Source organism: Monocercomonoides exilis (genome assembly GCF_001643675.1).
Source record: "Monocercomonoides exilis strain PA203 chromosome Unknown scaffold31-1199392, whole genome shotgun sequence".
NCBI classification, from domain to species: Eukaryota; Preaxostyla; order Oxymonadida; family Polymastigidae; genus Monocercomonoides; species Monocercomonoides exilis.
Window position 1 is genome coordinate 200,341 of NW_027150576.1, and position 17,174 is coordinate 217,514.

Genomic DNA, 17,174 nt, shown 5'->3' on the forward strand with positions numbered 1-17,174 from the left:
TATCATTAAAGTATGAAAATCAAATAATTATAATTTCAAAAGAAAAACAATTCAACAGATTTAATAAAAATTAATATTTCTTTTTTGTGAAAAACTGTGGGACGAAACTGACTGACGTGGATACGAAATGTTCATGTGACGCAAAGGTTTAAACAAAAAATGTTCAGTGTTTCATTTCAGATTGTTTTCAATCAAAACATTATATATTTTTCATTTTTTTTTCCTCCTTTTTCGAAATAAAGCAGTCATGAAACTTTTAAAGCTATATGACAATTCAGATTTTCGTTTCGCTCAACTGTGCAAACGCAGTGAAGGAATATTGACTTGGATTTTTCAGTATTGTAATAAATTTTTTTTGAAATATCTCATTTATTTTCGTTCCAAACAGGATTTTTTATTTAATAAAAATATGAAGAGATATATCCATTTGGCAAATTTGCACATATTAGCTGTGAAAAGTCTTTGAAATTCACACAACCTTTGTAAAAAATCGTTACACAACAATTGTCAGATAAAAGTCTTTGCTTTATTGAAGAAAAAGAATTATCTTTGAAAGCGCACAAATTACAGGCAGCTGTCCAACGATGATATCAAAACTACTAATTCCAAAACAAATAATGTTTGTTATTTACACAATAAAATATTAATCGATTTAAGGACTTGAAGCATTAGAAATTGCACTGAAAAATGAGCTTTGAGCGCAATCTATTGATCATTTCTCATAATAAAAATATGGAGCAATGTTTTAAAGTGTCCATTTTCCATATATAGTCTAAATCGGATATAATCACATCCGGTTTTGCACAACTTTTTGTGATCACATCCGATTGTGATAATATACGATGCCGCTTAACACAGAAAAAATGAAAATTAATTAATTTTTTAATTAATTTTTGTGTCAAATTTTTTAATTTTTGAAAATTCTTCATTAAAACGCATTTTTCAACAGAAAAAACACTAATTTGGATTAAATTATATTATTTAGACTTCTTTAAATATAATTTTGAAAAATCAAAAATTTCAATTTTTGATCAAAAAATCGATTAATCATTGAAAAAATCACCCATAATAATAAAAATGTGATTATATATTTTAAGCCCTGTGATTATATGCGATTGAAAATGAATGAAAAAATAGGCTAAAAATGTCGGTGCATCGAAAAATGAAACAATAAACGATGTCGGTTATATTCGATGTGACTATATCTGTTTTTGACTGGAATGAAAATTACAGTTTTATCAGATAAAGCATTCATCATCCACATATCATTTTTTCCCTTCAATAAAAGAACAACATTCTTCCCACTCAACTAATTCAAATGAGTGGCACTTGGAGCAGCTGTGATTTAAACTGGAAGCATGATCAAAACTGAAAGTAAAAATTGAATTTAAAGATGGAGCTCAAAAATGATTTTCCTCATTCAGAATCATTTCTTCAATACTAAACATTCACCAACTCTGAAAGCAGATGAATTCTGCGAATGAACAAAAATTAATGCAATACTTTTGATGTGAATATTTTGATGCGCCCTGAAACAATTGACAGTCAGAAGTTCATATACAAAAGTGAAGGGGCAGTCGAAAAAGAAAACACATCATTAATCATATTTCAAATGAATCAACCTCTAACTCCTCTTTTTGAATCGTCAAAAAATCTTCTATTTGTATTTAAAATTTTTTTGTTCTATTTTGAAGACATGAAAAACATATGACTTATTTTTCACTCACTGTTTTCAATTAATGCGAGATGACGAAAAAAAATGAATTTTCGACGTTTAAGCTTTCATGAAATAAAAAAAATTATCGAATGATAATTCACCATTCGTTGATAATTACATCATTGAGAAAATCAAATACTTTTTGCAAACAAACAATTAAATCTTCAAATCCTTTTTTTCCATTACAGAAAACACTTTCCTTTTCAACTTTTTTCGTTTTATTTCTTCTTCTTCCATTTCGTCTTTGTTCGCTTCATTCTTCTTCTTCTCCTCCTGTTCCTTTTATTCCTCTTCTTCCATTTCATCATCATCAGTCTTTTTTTCCAATTTTCATGAAACATTCAAAAAAGACTCAAGCTTCCATTTATTATTCCGTTATTCAGCGTTGGTCTCTGAATCTCCTTCAATACAGCATCTATCGTTTTTCCTTTCAATAATTCTTCAACAAAAACAGCTCTATTCCCTGCTGCACTTACTAAGGCATTTATGCATTCATTTCCAATTTCTTCGTGATTTTTTCTCGATGCTCAAATAGTACTCACAATGTTGTTAATAAGTACTATCAATTCTTGATTTCAAAATTCGCATGTGTTGAGAAGAGTGTGAAAAAACTGAAACATTTCATCAAAAAAAACTTTTTTTGTTTTCTTTCATTTTCCTCTTCTTCTTTCTCCCTCTTTTAATCCACAGAATTTGCCAGCTCTTTCAATTCTCTTGTTGCTTCTCTTCCGGAATGCAGCTCGTCCACAATATCATCTTCCACACTTTTATCTTTGATTTATCTGCTGATCAAAAACTCCAAAACCGACGGTTATGCGAGACGAGTGAAATTTCAATGCCTTATATGATATTTGATGAGTTCTTGGAGTTCACTCATATACAGTTCTTTTGGTCCTTTTTAATAAAAAATCAAAAAAAATCAAAAAAATCAAAAAAAAAAAATAGAAATGCTCACACATTAATTTCACAGATACAACTGAAAGCTAATAAACCTCTTCCACTTCTTTCTGAATTTTTTCTTTTTCCTCCTTGTTCAATGCACATTTCAGATGACAAGTTACTATAAATGAAATCAACTCATTTGATATAAGACATTCATTCAGAATCAGCCTCCACTCACATTCATCAATAACAAACTTTTCGTTCTTTTCTTCGTATTTTTTTCTTTTTCCTCAATCATCTTTTTAAATCTTCTGCACAACACAGAACTTAAAAAGCTTTAACTCCATGAATCCAAAAGAACTATGAAGTGTTAAATACACTTCAACAAGAGCAAAGTTATTCAAAAATCAATTTTTTTTCTTCAATCATTTTGTTCGAATTGTTGAATAGGCCCAGATAAAACTGAAAAAATATTATCTTTGTTCATCTCATACATATGGGGGAAAATATGAGACTTCAAGCTTTTTCAAAGAAAAATAATGCACTTTTTATTGACTTTTAGTGAATAAAAAATTTGAAATAAATGTGTGTATTTTTTGAAATTCATGTGAGGTCACAAAACATTTTGTTATCACATCAATGATGTTTGTATGCAGTAATGAAAATCAAATTAATTTTGAAATCTGAGAAAGCGATATAAAGTTATGAGCGAAACAATTTTTTCTTGCTTTGTGCATAAAAAGCTTGTAAGTCAGTATTTTCCCCCATATGTTCATTCGTTATTAAATTTTCTATTTCTGCTCTTTCTCATTGCAGCCTTTTTATTTAAAAAACATTTCTTCAAATACAAACGATATGATTAAAATTCAAATTCAAATGTGTTTGCAATCCTTTGAATTTTTCAAGTCGCAATCTTTGCCTGAGTTTCGAAAAATTACAATACTCCAATAACGTCACATTTTGTCATTCATATTGAAATAGCTTTGTTGCTGATGGAAGAAATATTCGAGCAACAAAAACCCAAATTATTTGTGAAAATATCATTGTCCATTCACTCTTTTGAGGATGTGTAATCTTTAAACGCATTTCAAAGCAAAATCAAGTTTCATTTTATATATGAATTCATAAGAGGATTTTGTGATCAACTGATAAACTTTGTGAACCAAGAAAAAACAAACATAAACTCTGTTATTAATTTTCAATAAATCACTTTGAAAAAATAAGTCCTATCACGCACATATACATACACACACATACACACACACACACACACACACACACACACACACACACGCACAAAAAAACCCACTGACGTGAACTTAATTCACTGACGGACGTGACAACAAAACTTACCACACGTCGCTCAAGTTAATTTGCAACGAAATTTCCTTCAACCATTTGGGACAGCAGACTCATATGGAAAGTGCCCAGTGTGAAGGGATTGGAAAGGGAATTGGAAATGATATTTTCTGACGAAAAACAGGATGTTTTTCAATGATGAGGGCAAATTAAAAGAATATCGGAACTTTCAAATTGAGATTATTTTTGTTTCTATTGATAACTTTCGTGTTAATAAGGTGTTGAAATATTGAAAAAGTTGTCGGAAATTGTTTCAAAAAATGAAAAATCAATAGATATTCATTCGAACTGATCAAATGAAGATTTTTGTTTATTCATCAGAATTATTTGAAGCATCCTCTCTGTCATCAATGCTTTTTGAATCTTCTTCATTTTCAGCATCATAAAAATTATGCAGAATGTGTTCAGCATAAGGAATATCTTCATTTTTTAGAAAGAACAATTTCTTCATCCACAATAATAAGTTTTTCTTCAGGAATATAATGTATCATTTTTTTGAAAAATATCAACAAAACATGGTATAAGATTCCTTTTAACATGCCACATGGATAAGCAATCAGCAATGAATATTTTTTCAAACTCAGTGTTTTGGAAAAAAAACCCTCTTAAACAACTCCACAACCCTGCAACGGTATTGGAACATGCACCTGTTTCTGGATCTTTGAAGTTCCTTTTATGACAGACTGAAATAGGTTCACAGCCAATATCTTTCAGACAATTGTAGCTTTTCCATTCATCACTAATTATTGTTGTGACTGTTAATTTCCTTTCTTTAATAATAGGGATCAATGTTTCTTTTTTCCTGTCTGGCATGATGATGACAAAATTTGTTCCAACTCCTCCTCCTTCCTTCCTTTCAACTTCTCCGAAAATCCACAGCAAATCCTTCTTTCTTCCTCTTCCATATTTCCTTCTCCTCCAAACAGCCTCATCAATTTTGACGCATTTTCCTGGTCCTCCTAATTTCTGCATCGTTTCGTTCCAAATTTGTGTACACACAACTCTTTCACAGCTTGTTCAATAACCAACAGTTGGTTATGAAACACCCGTCATAAAATGAATTTGTTTCAATCCAATTCCAATCAAACAGTACAATTGAATCTGCATTATAATATTTATCGGAAGTTTCATTTTTGTAAATACGGAATTTTTAAATATTGAGGATTTTTTTCGGCAAGTTTGACACCAAAGATACTTGCATCCTTCTGTTTCCTCCCTGATTCTCCTTTTGCTTTTGCTTATAGTGCAATTATTATCAGCGAACTATTAATAACGTTGGAAAACCCAATTCCACGTTTCTTCTTTTTCAAAGGAAAATCGGATTCAATCGAAATACTGTTTGACTATTTTTTTCCTCTTCAGATCTTGCCATAAATCTCTTTTGATCATAAACCATAGATTATGATTTGAATGACTTTTCCATATTTTTTTAAACTTCTGAAAAAAGACTTTCCGATAACTGAAAATTTGCATATGGGTAATTATTTGGAAATCATATATTTTTATTTATAATTTTCGGTTAAAAAATTTCACTTGAATCTTAATAAATGAACACAAAAAAAGTGAAATGGTGTGTTTAAGTTATCTTCATCTTTATTTCAACAAAAACATTTGCTTTTGAAACAGTTGTGATTGTTTTTGCATTTGAATTCAAAATCTCTTCCCAATTACAAACAATCTTTGAATTATCAACACACAGAAAAAAGTTATGATTTCAAAAACAATCACCCATATTGTTACAATATATAACATAAATGACTTTCACTATTTTTTTGTACAAAATTGAGAGTTCCGATATGCTTTCATTTAGCAGTGATGATGGAGGAATTGAGCTGAGTACATGAATTTCACATTTTTCAGAAGAGTTAGAAATCGCTGCATTTGATAAAGAAACAACTGATGTGAAGGATGATTGGGGAATCAGATGATGAAACACTTGAAAAAGGAAGAAATAATGAAATTGAATTGAAGAAAACAGATACCAACTGAATAAAAAACAGAAAATTGCATAAAAAAATGCTTTGAAGGTTTGTTGATTTTTTTTTTTTTTTGGAGTGATTTTTTTTTAAAGAATGATGAAAGAGCGAAGGATTTGATGGATTTGAAAAAGAAAAGTGGGGAAGAAAAATACGGACAGATGATATTCAATACATTTTGAAGATGCATAGAATCAGGCTTTGGTGAGGAATCATTTTTGAGGAAAGACAATTTTTGAGACGTAACAGGAAAATGAAATTATTTAAAGATGGACGAAAATTTTATGAGAGTGAACACGGCGTATGAGGATAATGGAGAATAAATGTTGTATTTGGAGGGTACGCTGCAGGAAGAACATTAGAAAAATAGAAGAAATAAAGAAAGTCTAATTTTTCTGAGCTTATCTTTAGTTAATTGGAACATTTATCCAAATTTTTATCTACCAATCATCTCATTCAATTCATTTGTTGTCATTTTCTTCATCTCACTCTTCCTCTTCTCTTTCCTCTTGCGAAGGCTGTGCAAGAAAAACAATGATTTGATAGGAACAAAGGAATACAGACATGGTGCATTAAGGAATATCTGTGTAATTGATTGAATGGAATATAAAAGAATTATGAAAATGCCAGTGAAAAGAAGAACAATGGTGAAATGGTGAATTTTTGCAAACTCAAATGCTTCAAACACTACACATATCTTTTTAAATCATTGAGAATTGATTGAGAAGATATTCAAAAAGAATTCAAAAAAGAAATAAATAAAGAATGGTGGAAAAGTTGCTTTCACATCTTTTTGTATTTCATTGCCATCCTTCATTTAACGGTTCTCATATCATAATAAATTCCTAATAAAGTTCCATATGAATTAAAGAAAAAAAATTGCCTTTCTAACGAATTATTTTGAAATAAATTCTCGAAAATTTTATTCATGATTGACTTTTCTGTCATTCTTTTGTAAAAGTTTTGAAAATTTCTACTCTTGAATAGAAATAATTATGAAAATTTTATTGTGGAATGTTTATCATAAAATTTTAACAAATTTTCCGTATCATTTTTATTTCAAGATTAAAATCGAGAAATCATTAAAAGTGCAATGAACATCGACAAAAATTAAGGGAATCAATATTAATTTAATAATGGGCGTTAAGTTATCTAATATGGTAACATATATTTTTAGTTTTCAGATGAAAGCAGAGCAAAATTTTTCAGAATCGAACGTATTAAATCTGTGCATATCTTGCAAACTTCGAGACGATACTATTTTTAACATGCAAAAAACATTTTCATTGCTGGCGCAAAATGATCAAAATCAGATAATAAGAGAAGTGGATTCCATAAAAAATGATTTAAGAAGGGGAATTGTCACCGAAAAGTTATTGTTGGATTTTAACCACTTTATTGAATTTGCAAGCAACAAAATTTCAAATACTCAAGATTGTTCCAAAATGAATTACTATTTGGCTCAATTGAAAGTGATCGCAAATGATATTACAAAAATCAAAATGATTAATGAATACCCAGAAGACATCATAAAATTGCAAAGGCTTTCCTTGGAATGCAAAAGACCCTCTTCAACGTCAGATAGAGAAAGCAAAATTGAGGCAAGTGAACCCTTATATATTACATCAGATGAATATGTCCCTTGTGTTGATACTATCCATAAGGACAAAGAATGCTTTATAGGACTCAACGATTCACTTTTGCCATTGAAAAAATTTTTGCAAAAACTACTCAACAGAAATATTGAATGCTTGGGAGCAGAAAAAAGCTTGAAAAATGCTTATGAAAAACAATTAAGAGATAAATCCGAACAGAAATATGATTATCCTTATGAAGCATATGAATTTGAAAAAAGAAAGGACTATCACAATATCATTCCAGAATGGAAAATAAAAGAGTTGTTTGTTCCATTTGTTCGCTTCCATGCTATTTATGAAAATACAAAACTGAGGAAAAATTACGAAGCGCTGGAAAGGAGATATCAGCCTGTTATTGATCAATCCATGAATTTAGCAGGATCAATTTCACTTTTAAACGGAGCGATGGAAAGTTATGGATGTGACTGCGGAAAGGAGAGCGGAATGTGCATTGTCTATTTTGAAAAGGAATCGAATAAAGTGAAAATAGAAAGTGTCAGGAGCGGTGAATTGCGAAGGTTCAATGACTTTGTGAATTCGGAAGAATTTGGAAAATTTTCGACAATTAAGAAGATGGAATCTTTGTGTGAACGCCTCAGAAGTGCTGAAAGTGACATGAAATCTTGTGTTTCTTTAAAGAGCAAAGAAGAGTTTTTCCTGATGACAGGCAGAGCTAATGTCATTTTGGAAGCATTTGAAAGATGCTTTCAAGATAATTCTTTGGAGGAGCTAACTGCAATGAGCCAGCTGCGAAAATTCCTGAACAAATGCGCGCTTGAATACAAATTCAAGTTTGCATCAGAGACAGAACCAATTCTTGGTGTGAACATTAGTCGATGCAAACTAATTGTTGACGGACCATCACGCAAAATGTTTTTCGTTGAAAAAGAATTTGTTCCCATTTACATGCGATCCATCAAAGACCATATTTATATCAAAGCTCAAAATCTTGCAGGAAAATGCAACATTGAAGATTTTTCAGAAAAAGATCTCGAAGAAATGAAAAGAAAATTGAGTGAAGAATCCAAAGAAACAATTATAAAAAATCTTCAGAATGATCAAAAAAAATTGAATGCGGATGCTGGAAAAATGGAAACAAAAGCAAAAGAATACTTCAAGAAATCAACCTTAAGCAGAATTGATCTTATAGGTTCCGTGTTAAAGTTCGGCTTTTTGTGTGTGGAATGGGGAATTGACAAAATGAACGAATTAATTTCTATGATTCCCCAAAGTGTGCAAAGTTATTTATGGAATGTTCTTGGATTGTCAACAGACAAAAAGGAAGTTGGTACAAGCAAAGAAGTTATTTCTCAATCTGATGCAAATCAAATTAAAAGAAAGTTCCCAGAGTTGAATTTGTCGCCACGACACATTGAAGAATTCACAAAAGGATGCATGTGCATGATTGACGCAAATGAAATGCGTAAAAAATGCGATAGCATAGAGAACGAAGTTGAGTTCTGGAAACAGGTTTCATCAGGTGAGTTTGAATTTTTGAATCTGCTGAAGCTAAAAGCGATGTTAATTCGCTCCAACTATACAGAAACAGAGTGTGTTGGATTATTGATAGACGAGGTTGAAAAGGTGAAAGCCGAGGGTGTATATAGAGCTAAGGGAAGAGATTTTAATGAATATTTTGTGAGAGTTGTGAATTAAACAGAATAAGTTCATTCGAGATTTCTTTTCTAAAAGGGAAATAATTGTTAATACCATTTAAATGGATTTCTTATTTTGTTTGAATATATTCATGATTTCCCAAATGACTTTTTTTTGTTTATTCTTTTGAAAAATTATTGGATTTAACTTTTTTTTTTTTTTTTTTGCTTTTGAATTTATTGTGTATCTTCACATCAGATTTGTTGAGGATGAAATTCTTCAATTTGAATCAACTCATTTTTTTCTTTTAAAGTTGCGGTCTTGAAAATAATGTTTGTGAATCAGAATTTTTTTTTAATCTATCAAAAATGAAAGAATGAGGAAACAATTCGAAAGAAGTCAAAAATGAAGATTTCAGTGTTGATAAAAATCAACTTGAAACATTTAAAAAGAATCTAATGATTTTGGAAAATGTTAAGGGGTAAAAATGAAAAAGAAACTTCTAATTCAAACTCAAAAAAGAGCATTGAATTGGATTAGAAGTGTTTGCTCTGTATACTTTGATTTGGACGTAGGGCAATCGATTGGATGGACCTTTGGAAAGCGTCTTTCGAAGCGGGAGGCACAACAAATGTGTGATGTGTTTTTCTGAGAAATTTTCGATTTTAATTGTTAATTGACGTTTGAAATATATCGCCGTAACATCTGTTTAAAAGATCTTCACTTGCAGTTCCAGAATCTTCGTGTGTGTGCTTGAGGGATCACATTATTCATTTCACGGTTGAATCGACTGCAGTTTTTGAAGATGGGCCACAGAATGTCACTCTGTACTGTACTTCTTTATTTCGTCAAGAACCAGATGAGATGAATAGGCGTGGTTTTTACCAAGCAGCTCTGGTGTTTATTTCTCATCTTCCTTTATTTGATTTAATGGAAGAAATGGCTCGGATTTCGGGTCCAATATTTCACAACATGCGTAAACCAATAGGGGAACTTTTATTTGATGAAATTTGCATGTGGCCATTTCCGTGCGCTGGAAAGTCAATTTCTGTTGAGCTTCTTGGAATAAATTTGTACAGTTGTATTCCTATGAGAGCACCTTTATTTCCTGTATCTTTTTCAGAATTTTATCATCCAATGGGCAAACTAGAATCTGGGGAGAAGGACCAGGAAATTGGGAAAATATCAAAAAAAGCAACTCAATCTTTGGAATGTTCATCGAACATGAATTCACAATTAATATCAATGACACCAACAAAAAGAAGAAATGGCATGACAACTTCATCAAATTCTGTTTCTTTGACTCATCGGCCAGCAAGCACTGAGATGAAGTGCGAATGCATTTCTGCTTATTTGCCTCGATGCAACTCAAAATGTGACTTTCTCTGTGAAACTGAAAAGGCAAAATTGACTTCCGTTCAGTTGGACAAAGAACACAACAACACGCAACAGGAACAGGATTCATCGCCTATGGTTTCATGTGACAGTCAAAACGCCGTTCAAATAAAGACAGATAACCACATTGAAAGTCAGAAAGAAATGAACGAATTGCCTTGTGCATCTAATGACAGTGATTCTCCTCCGCTCACAGATGAGCCATCGCCTCTTCCTCTGTTTTCTGTTCTCCGGCGGGACTTTGACAGCTCCATCAGCTTGTCTTTTCTGCACCCGTCGTTTGCCGATCTGCTGTGTTCTGTCTCGCTTCCGCTGCGCAAACCAGCCGATGTGTCGCAGTCAACAACAATCACCCCGCTCAACTCGCTCTCTTCCCTCGTGCCATTTCTGACTTCGCTGCGGTTCTTGTGGCAGCTGGCAGTGACTGGGCAGCCACTCGGCGTGTGTTCTTCGTCGCCGCTGCTGTCTGCCAGAGCAGTCGTTGCAATGGTCACACTCATTGCGCCTGTGCATTATGCATTGCCATGGGCGATGTATTACTCGGTGGATCTGCTGAATGGGAGAGAGGAGGAGGAAGAGGAAGAAGAGGAGGAAGAAGAAGAAGAAGATGATGATGATGATGATGATGAACAAGACAAAGGAAAAGAAGGAGAAGAAACCAACATGAATGAAACAGATGATATCAACTTGTCAATTTCAGATACAAATTCCTCTTTGAACAATAGCACGGAATTCAATAAATCTCAAAGCCATTCAAAAGCCAAGAAATTAGCCAAGCACAAATCGCTAGCTGAGCAGAGAGACAGAAAAGAAGTGAAATATCCAAATTTGTTTGGCTTTACTTCGCCTCTCATTCTGCAAATGATACAAAACTACAACAAAACTGTTGCAGACAGCAAACAAATAGCACAAAATGTTTCTTCTTCTTCTTCTTCACCAGCATTGTCGATTTCTTCAAGTCCTTCTCTTTCATCGTTGTCTTCTTCTCTGTCTTCTCTGTCTTCTTCCTCCTCCTCCTCAACTACTACTGCTACTTCTTCTTCTTCTTCTTCAGCCTCCACATATTCTTCTTCAAATTCTTCTTCTTCCTCTTCTTCCTCCTCTTCCTCTTCTTCTCCTCTCCTTCATCCGTATCTTCCTTCCTCCTCCCTCTCTTCACAAAACGAGAAATATTCCTTTCTTTTTGTGGGCAATTGGCAGCGTCTGCCAACAAACATCGAATACAAACAGACAAACACCCCTCCCTTTCTCCAGATGATTCAACCTCATCCTTCCTCTTCTTCTTTGTCTTCTTCTTTATCTTCTGTTTCCTCTTATTCTTCCTCTTCATTGTGTTCATCATCATCATCGTTATCTTCTTCTTCTTCTTCTTCTTCAACATCTCCTTTACCTCCTCCTTATTCATCATCTTCTTCCTCCACATTCTCTCCTTCTAAACTTTCTCTTCCTTCTTCTTCCTCCTCCTCCTCTTCCTCCTCTTCCTCCTCCTCTTCTTCTTCTTCTTCTTTCAATTCTGATCCCTTTTCCTCTTCTTCTGCCATTTTCTCTCCAACTCTTCTTCCTTCTTCTCCAACACACACACAAAACACTCCAATTTGGGTGGCAGACGAAGAAGATGAAGGAGCATTAAGAGGAGGAGAAAGAGAAGAAAGAGGAGAAAGAGGAGAAAGAGAAGGAGGAGGAAGAAGAGAAGAAGGAGAAAGAGAAAGAGAAATACCTAATTCTTCTTCCATTCTTTCTTATTCTCAGTCCATTTCCTCTTCTTTTTCTTCTTCTTTTTCTCCTTCTCTTCGACGTTTTTCGAATGAATCGAATTTTTCTTCTGCTTCTTTTTCGCGGAGGAGCCATTCAGAAGCAGAAGTTGTGTTAATTTCAGGCCAAATGGATGATTCTCTATCGAATGGGATGTTTTTAGAGGGAAAGGGAAATGAAGAAGGAGAAAAAGAAGAGAAAGAAGAAGGAGAAGGAGAAGAGAAAGGAGGAAAGGAGGAAAACAATGAAGGTTTGAAGAATTATGAGGAAGAGAAAGAAATTGAGGAGAAGAAGAAAGAAGAGGAAGAATATGAAGAAATAAAAGCAAAAGGAAAATGTGATGCTGAAGAAGGAAAAGAAGATTGCTTGTGGAATGAAAACACAAAATTTTCAAATCGAACAGAAAACAAAGAAAATAAAGAGACAAACAATAAACTTCTAATAAATTCGGATGAAGAAGTTGAATCATCTTCACAAACACTCAAAACTTCATTAAACTCTTCTTTCTCATCTGATCTTTCTATCTATGAGACAGCTATGATCAGCAACAAACAGCAAAGTTTTTCTCCTTCTTCTTCTCCTTCCAAAACATCCAATATTCTTCTTCCAACTTCATCTTCTCCAAAATATTTCCCTTCTTCTCCTGAAAAGATGCTTCCATTTGCTTCAACTGACAACAATTCTTTGAATTTGCCAACTTATTCTTCATTTGCCTCTGAAAATTCACCTTCTCATTCTTCTTCTTTATCTTCTTCTTCCTCTTCCTCTTCCTCTTCTCTTTATTCTAAACAACCTATCAAACCATCATCTTCTGCTTCTTCGTTGAATTCTTTGCTTTCTTATCTTCCTTCTTTTCCTTCTTCTTGTTCTTCTTCTTCCTCTTCCTCTTCCTCTTCTTCCAATTATCTTCCAATCAAACAAAACATAACATCTTCTCCTTCTTCTCAAAAGCAGATGAAATCTCATCTTTTATCACCTTCTCTTTCTCCTTCAATTTCTTCTTCTTCTTCTTCTTCTTCTTCTTCTTCTTCAGTTCAATCAACACATCACAGAATAATCTCTTCTTCTTCCCCTTCCTCTTCTCCTTCTTCCTCCAAATTGTTTTCTTTCCCTTCTTTGTCATCTTTCACTTCTTCCTCCTCTTCCTCTTCTCCTGCTCCGTCTTTTTCAATTCCTTTTTCATCTTCTTCATTTTCTTCCTCTTCTTCTTCCTCTTCCTCTCCTTTTCTTCCTCCTCCTCCTCTTCATCTTCTCCTCGAAGCAACTCCATCCAACCTCATCCACACATTCCCTGCTTCTTTGTTTTCTTCTTGTTTGTCTTCTTCCTCTTTCTCTTCTTCTTCTTCTTCCATTTCTTCTTCCTCTTCCTCCTCTTCTTCTTCTTCTCTTCTCAAATCTCATCAAAATCTTGTTCCTTCTTCTTCTTTGTTGGCTTCTCATATCCACAAAGATTGCATCGACTTAATGAAAACACCTTCATTCAAGAAAATGTCAGCAATCAGTCCCAGTTCAACTTCCGTTTCTTCTTCTGTTCCACATTCTCCTTCTTTCTCTTTCTCTTCTTCTTCTTCCTCATCCTCTTCTTCCTCATTGCCTTCTTCCTCCTTATCCTCCTCCTCCTCTTCTCTTTCCTCTTCCTCTTCCTCTTCCTCCCTCTCTTTCTCCTCCACCCTCACCAAAGACCAGCTCCGCTCTCAGCATCTCTCTCTCCATCGCCCAGGGATGCCCTGGAAACAGGGAATTGTGTCACACATCCGCCCTCTCCTTTCGGAAGACAAGGTTTTGACACGCAAATGCACTGAGCTGATCAGAAGATCGCTCAAACAGACTGCTGCTTATCAGAAGGAATGGAACTGTGGCAGTTGGAGTGTGCTGGTGAATAAGATGATGACTCATTCACACAAAGAGAAGGAGGAGAAGAACGGGAAATGCAAGGGGGATAAAATTGATGGGAAGGAAGAAGAAGGCAATGGTGGTGCGTTTTCTGCTCAAACAAGTCCAAAATTAATGAATGAATTGAATTCAAAGCAGAATGGCGAGATGAATGGTGGAATGTCATCTATTGATAATAAGAATAAACATGGGACAAATGATAATAATAATAATAATAATGTTATGAAAGCAAAAGTGAATACAGAGAAAGAAGAAGCAGAAGAAGAAGATGACGATGATGATGAGCAAGAAGAACAAGAGAAAGAAGAAGAAGACAATAATTACGCGGCCATCACCCCCAAATCCCCACCATCTGACTCATCCACTCTCTTTGACATCCTCAAGACAATCACCCACAACGAAGAAGAGCCTTCCTTCTCTTCTGATTGCTTGCTTCTTTCAGCTGATCAGCTGACTGAAGCTCCTCTTATCACAGTGGGCGATGTGTGTGATGTGATCAGAGACGCTTTTTCGAAGCTCACAGCTGATTTCCTCGCTCCGCTGATGTTTTTCATCCATCGCAATAGACAGAAGCTGTTGGAGCAGACGCTGAAGAGAGAAGAAGAGTGGAAGAGGAACGAAGAGAGAGAAAACGAGAGGCAGATGAGAAAGATGACGAGGAAGAGGGAGAAGGAAATTAAGCAGAGAATGAGGGAGAGCAAGATTGCTCGCAGAAAACAGAGAAAAATGAGTGAAGAAGCACAAAATGACAGAAACTTGTCTATTTCCAAGCAAAACAACAAACCAGATGGATTGCTGACACTTCAGCAGCCAATCAAAATATCCTCCTCTTTCTCTTCTCTCATTCGCTCTAATTCTTATCTGAGCTCCTGCAGTTGCTCTCAGCTTCCAGAAAATTCAATTTCTGATTCAAATAAAACTGAAACAAAAGCAGCAAAAGCGATAAAAGAAACAAATTCAATGAAAATGACACAAAATTTGAGAGATGAAAGAAATTCTGTTTCTTCACAGAAGAACACACTTTCTGATTCGACTGCTGAGAAAAAGGAAGAATTTACTGCTCCGACAAAGAAAATGAGGTTTCCGTTTTTCAGAATGAGACGATTGTCAAAACTGAATAAGGAAAAAGTTGAGAAGAAAAATGAAGAAAACGAGAAAAAGGAGAAAAAAGAGAAAATTGAAAGAATTGAAAGAAATGACAGCGATGTGTCTGCGTCTGAAAATGATGTTTATTCTTCTTCTTTCACTTCGTCTTTCTCTTCTGATTCTGATTCTTCATTGTCATCATTTTCGAGCGTATCATCATCATCCTCTTATTCCTCCTCTTCTTCTTCTTTATCCTCCTCCTCATCTTCTTCTTCTTCCACTTCCACTTTATTCTTCTCCAAAAATCCCTTTGCTCCTCCCTCTCCTCGCCCTCCTTTTTCCACTGCTTCTTTCCTTTCTTTTGTGCGCGAACAAGAAAGTCGCATTAATTTCCCTTGCAAATCAGCAGATGACCTTGTCAAATTGTATTCAGAATTTTTATCTTCTCCTTTGGGAGTGTTTTTTGTGAACACGCAAATTGCGATGGGCGAGGCGGAGGTAGCTATTCATGCACAACAATATCAGCAGCGCTGGCTGAAGAGTTTGAAGGAGCACAGGAGAAGGAGGAAGGAGAAGAGAGAGAGAAGAGAGAAGAGAAGAGAAGAGAAGATGGAAAGAGAAAGAGAGGAGAAAGAAGAGGGTGGAAAGAAGAATGATTATGAATATGTGAATAAAAAAGATGTATTTGAAGAAATGAAAGGAAAGCAGACAGCACCCAAACAGAAGAAAATAGAAGTGGCTGTGATGGACATTTATCTCTCTCTGCGCAACTTGATTTCACAAACACAGCAATTGATAACAATTGAAGAAGAAAACAGCAAAAGAAAGGAAGAGAACGAGGAGAAGAAGATGAAAAAGAAGAAAAAGAAGACAATAAAGAAGAATCAATCCAGCGATTCCTCATCTCCTCACTTACTCCCTCACACTTCCTCTGATCCATCTTCAGAATGGATTCCATTAAAAACAGAAAATCCGAACTTGCAGCCACTTCTTCGGCCAGGCAGCTTCCACCCTTCTTCTCCTTTTTTGCCGTCGGCTGTTCCTCTTTCTGTGCTTCCCAGCGTAATTTCAGCAGACTCTCCTGTTTCTCTTTCACCTGAATTCTTTTCAACCGCGTCGCTGTATTTAACCTCGTGTGAAGGGAATGTCAAAACACTCAAAGAGAAAAGAAGGTTTTACGTGGAGTGCATTGAGGAGGTTGTGAAGGAGCTGCCTGAAGATATGCAGCTGGCGGTAGCAAAGGAGATAGAAAGGCTGAAAGAAGAAGGGAGAGAAAAGGGGAAAGGAGATTGAAAGTTAAATGGAGATAATGTGAAAAAAGTTTGATTTTGAATTACATATATTTATAAAGTAATATCAATCACCTTTAACATTGTTGGTTCGTTGATCTTTTGAAAGGAATGTGAATATAAACATTGTGTAATCGCTGTGAATAATAAACAAATTTTTATATTTCTGTTTAGTAACTCCATTTGTAATTATGTATTTTTATAGAAATGTTTTTTCTTTTAATTTGGTCATGATATTTTCTTTTGCTATTTATTGAAGTTTTATGTTTATAACCTGAGAATGCTTTTTTATCACTCTGAAAAAATGTGACATTAATTTCTCTTTATCCAAGCTTTTTCATGGGAGTTAATAGTTTTATGATTAATTTTTTGTTCCTTTGTTTAATTCTTTTGAAGGATTCTTTAATCATTTTTATTTATAAGTTGCAAGTCATCAATACTCTCATCTTTGCAACTGAGTTCAACAATTCACAAAAGAAAATAAAAAAATAAAATAAAACAGAAAATTATCGAAAAAAAGAATTGTTTGATTTTTTTTTCCTTTTTCTTCTTTTTTCTTTGCTTCATGTTTTGTTTTCTCTTGCCATTGCAA

General features: G+C 34.1%; 2 protein-coding genes across 2 annotated transcripts; both read left to right on the forward strand.

The window, feature by feature from the left end:
* Positions 1-7,436: 7,436 nt before the first annotated feature.
* MONOS_14591 (uncharacterized protein) lies at positions 7,437-9,227 on the forward strand (the record flags this gene model as incomplete). The annotated part of the gene is made up of 1 exon (XM_067867406.1): positions 7,437-9,227. The coding sequence occupies one exon, from the start codon at positions 7,437-7,439 to the stop codon at positions 9,225-9,227; it is 1,791 nt and encodes a 596-aa protein (XP_067724840.1).
* A 427-nt stretch (positions 9,228-9,654) lies between these two features.
* On the forward strand, positions 9,655-17,101 carry MONOS_14590 (uncharacterized protein; the record flags this gene model as incomplete). Its single annotated transcript, XM_067867405.1, has 2 exons — positions 9,655-9,800; positions 9,884-17,101. The coding sequence occupies 2 exons, from the start codon at positions 9,655-9,657 to the stop codon at positions 16,584-16,586; spliced, it is 6,849 nt and encodes a 2,282-aa protein (XP_067724841.1). The 3' UTR covers positions 16,587-17,101.
* Between the last annotated feature and the right edge of the window lie 73 nt (positions 17,102-17,174).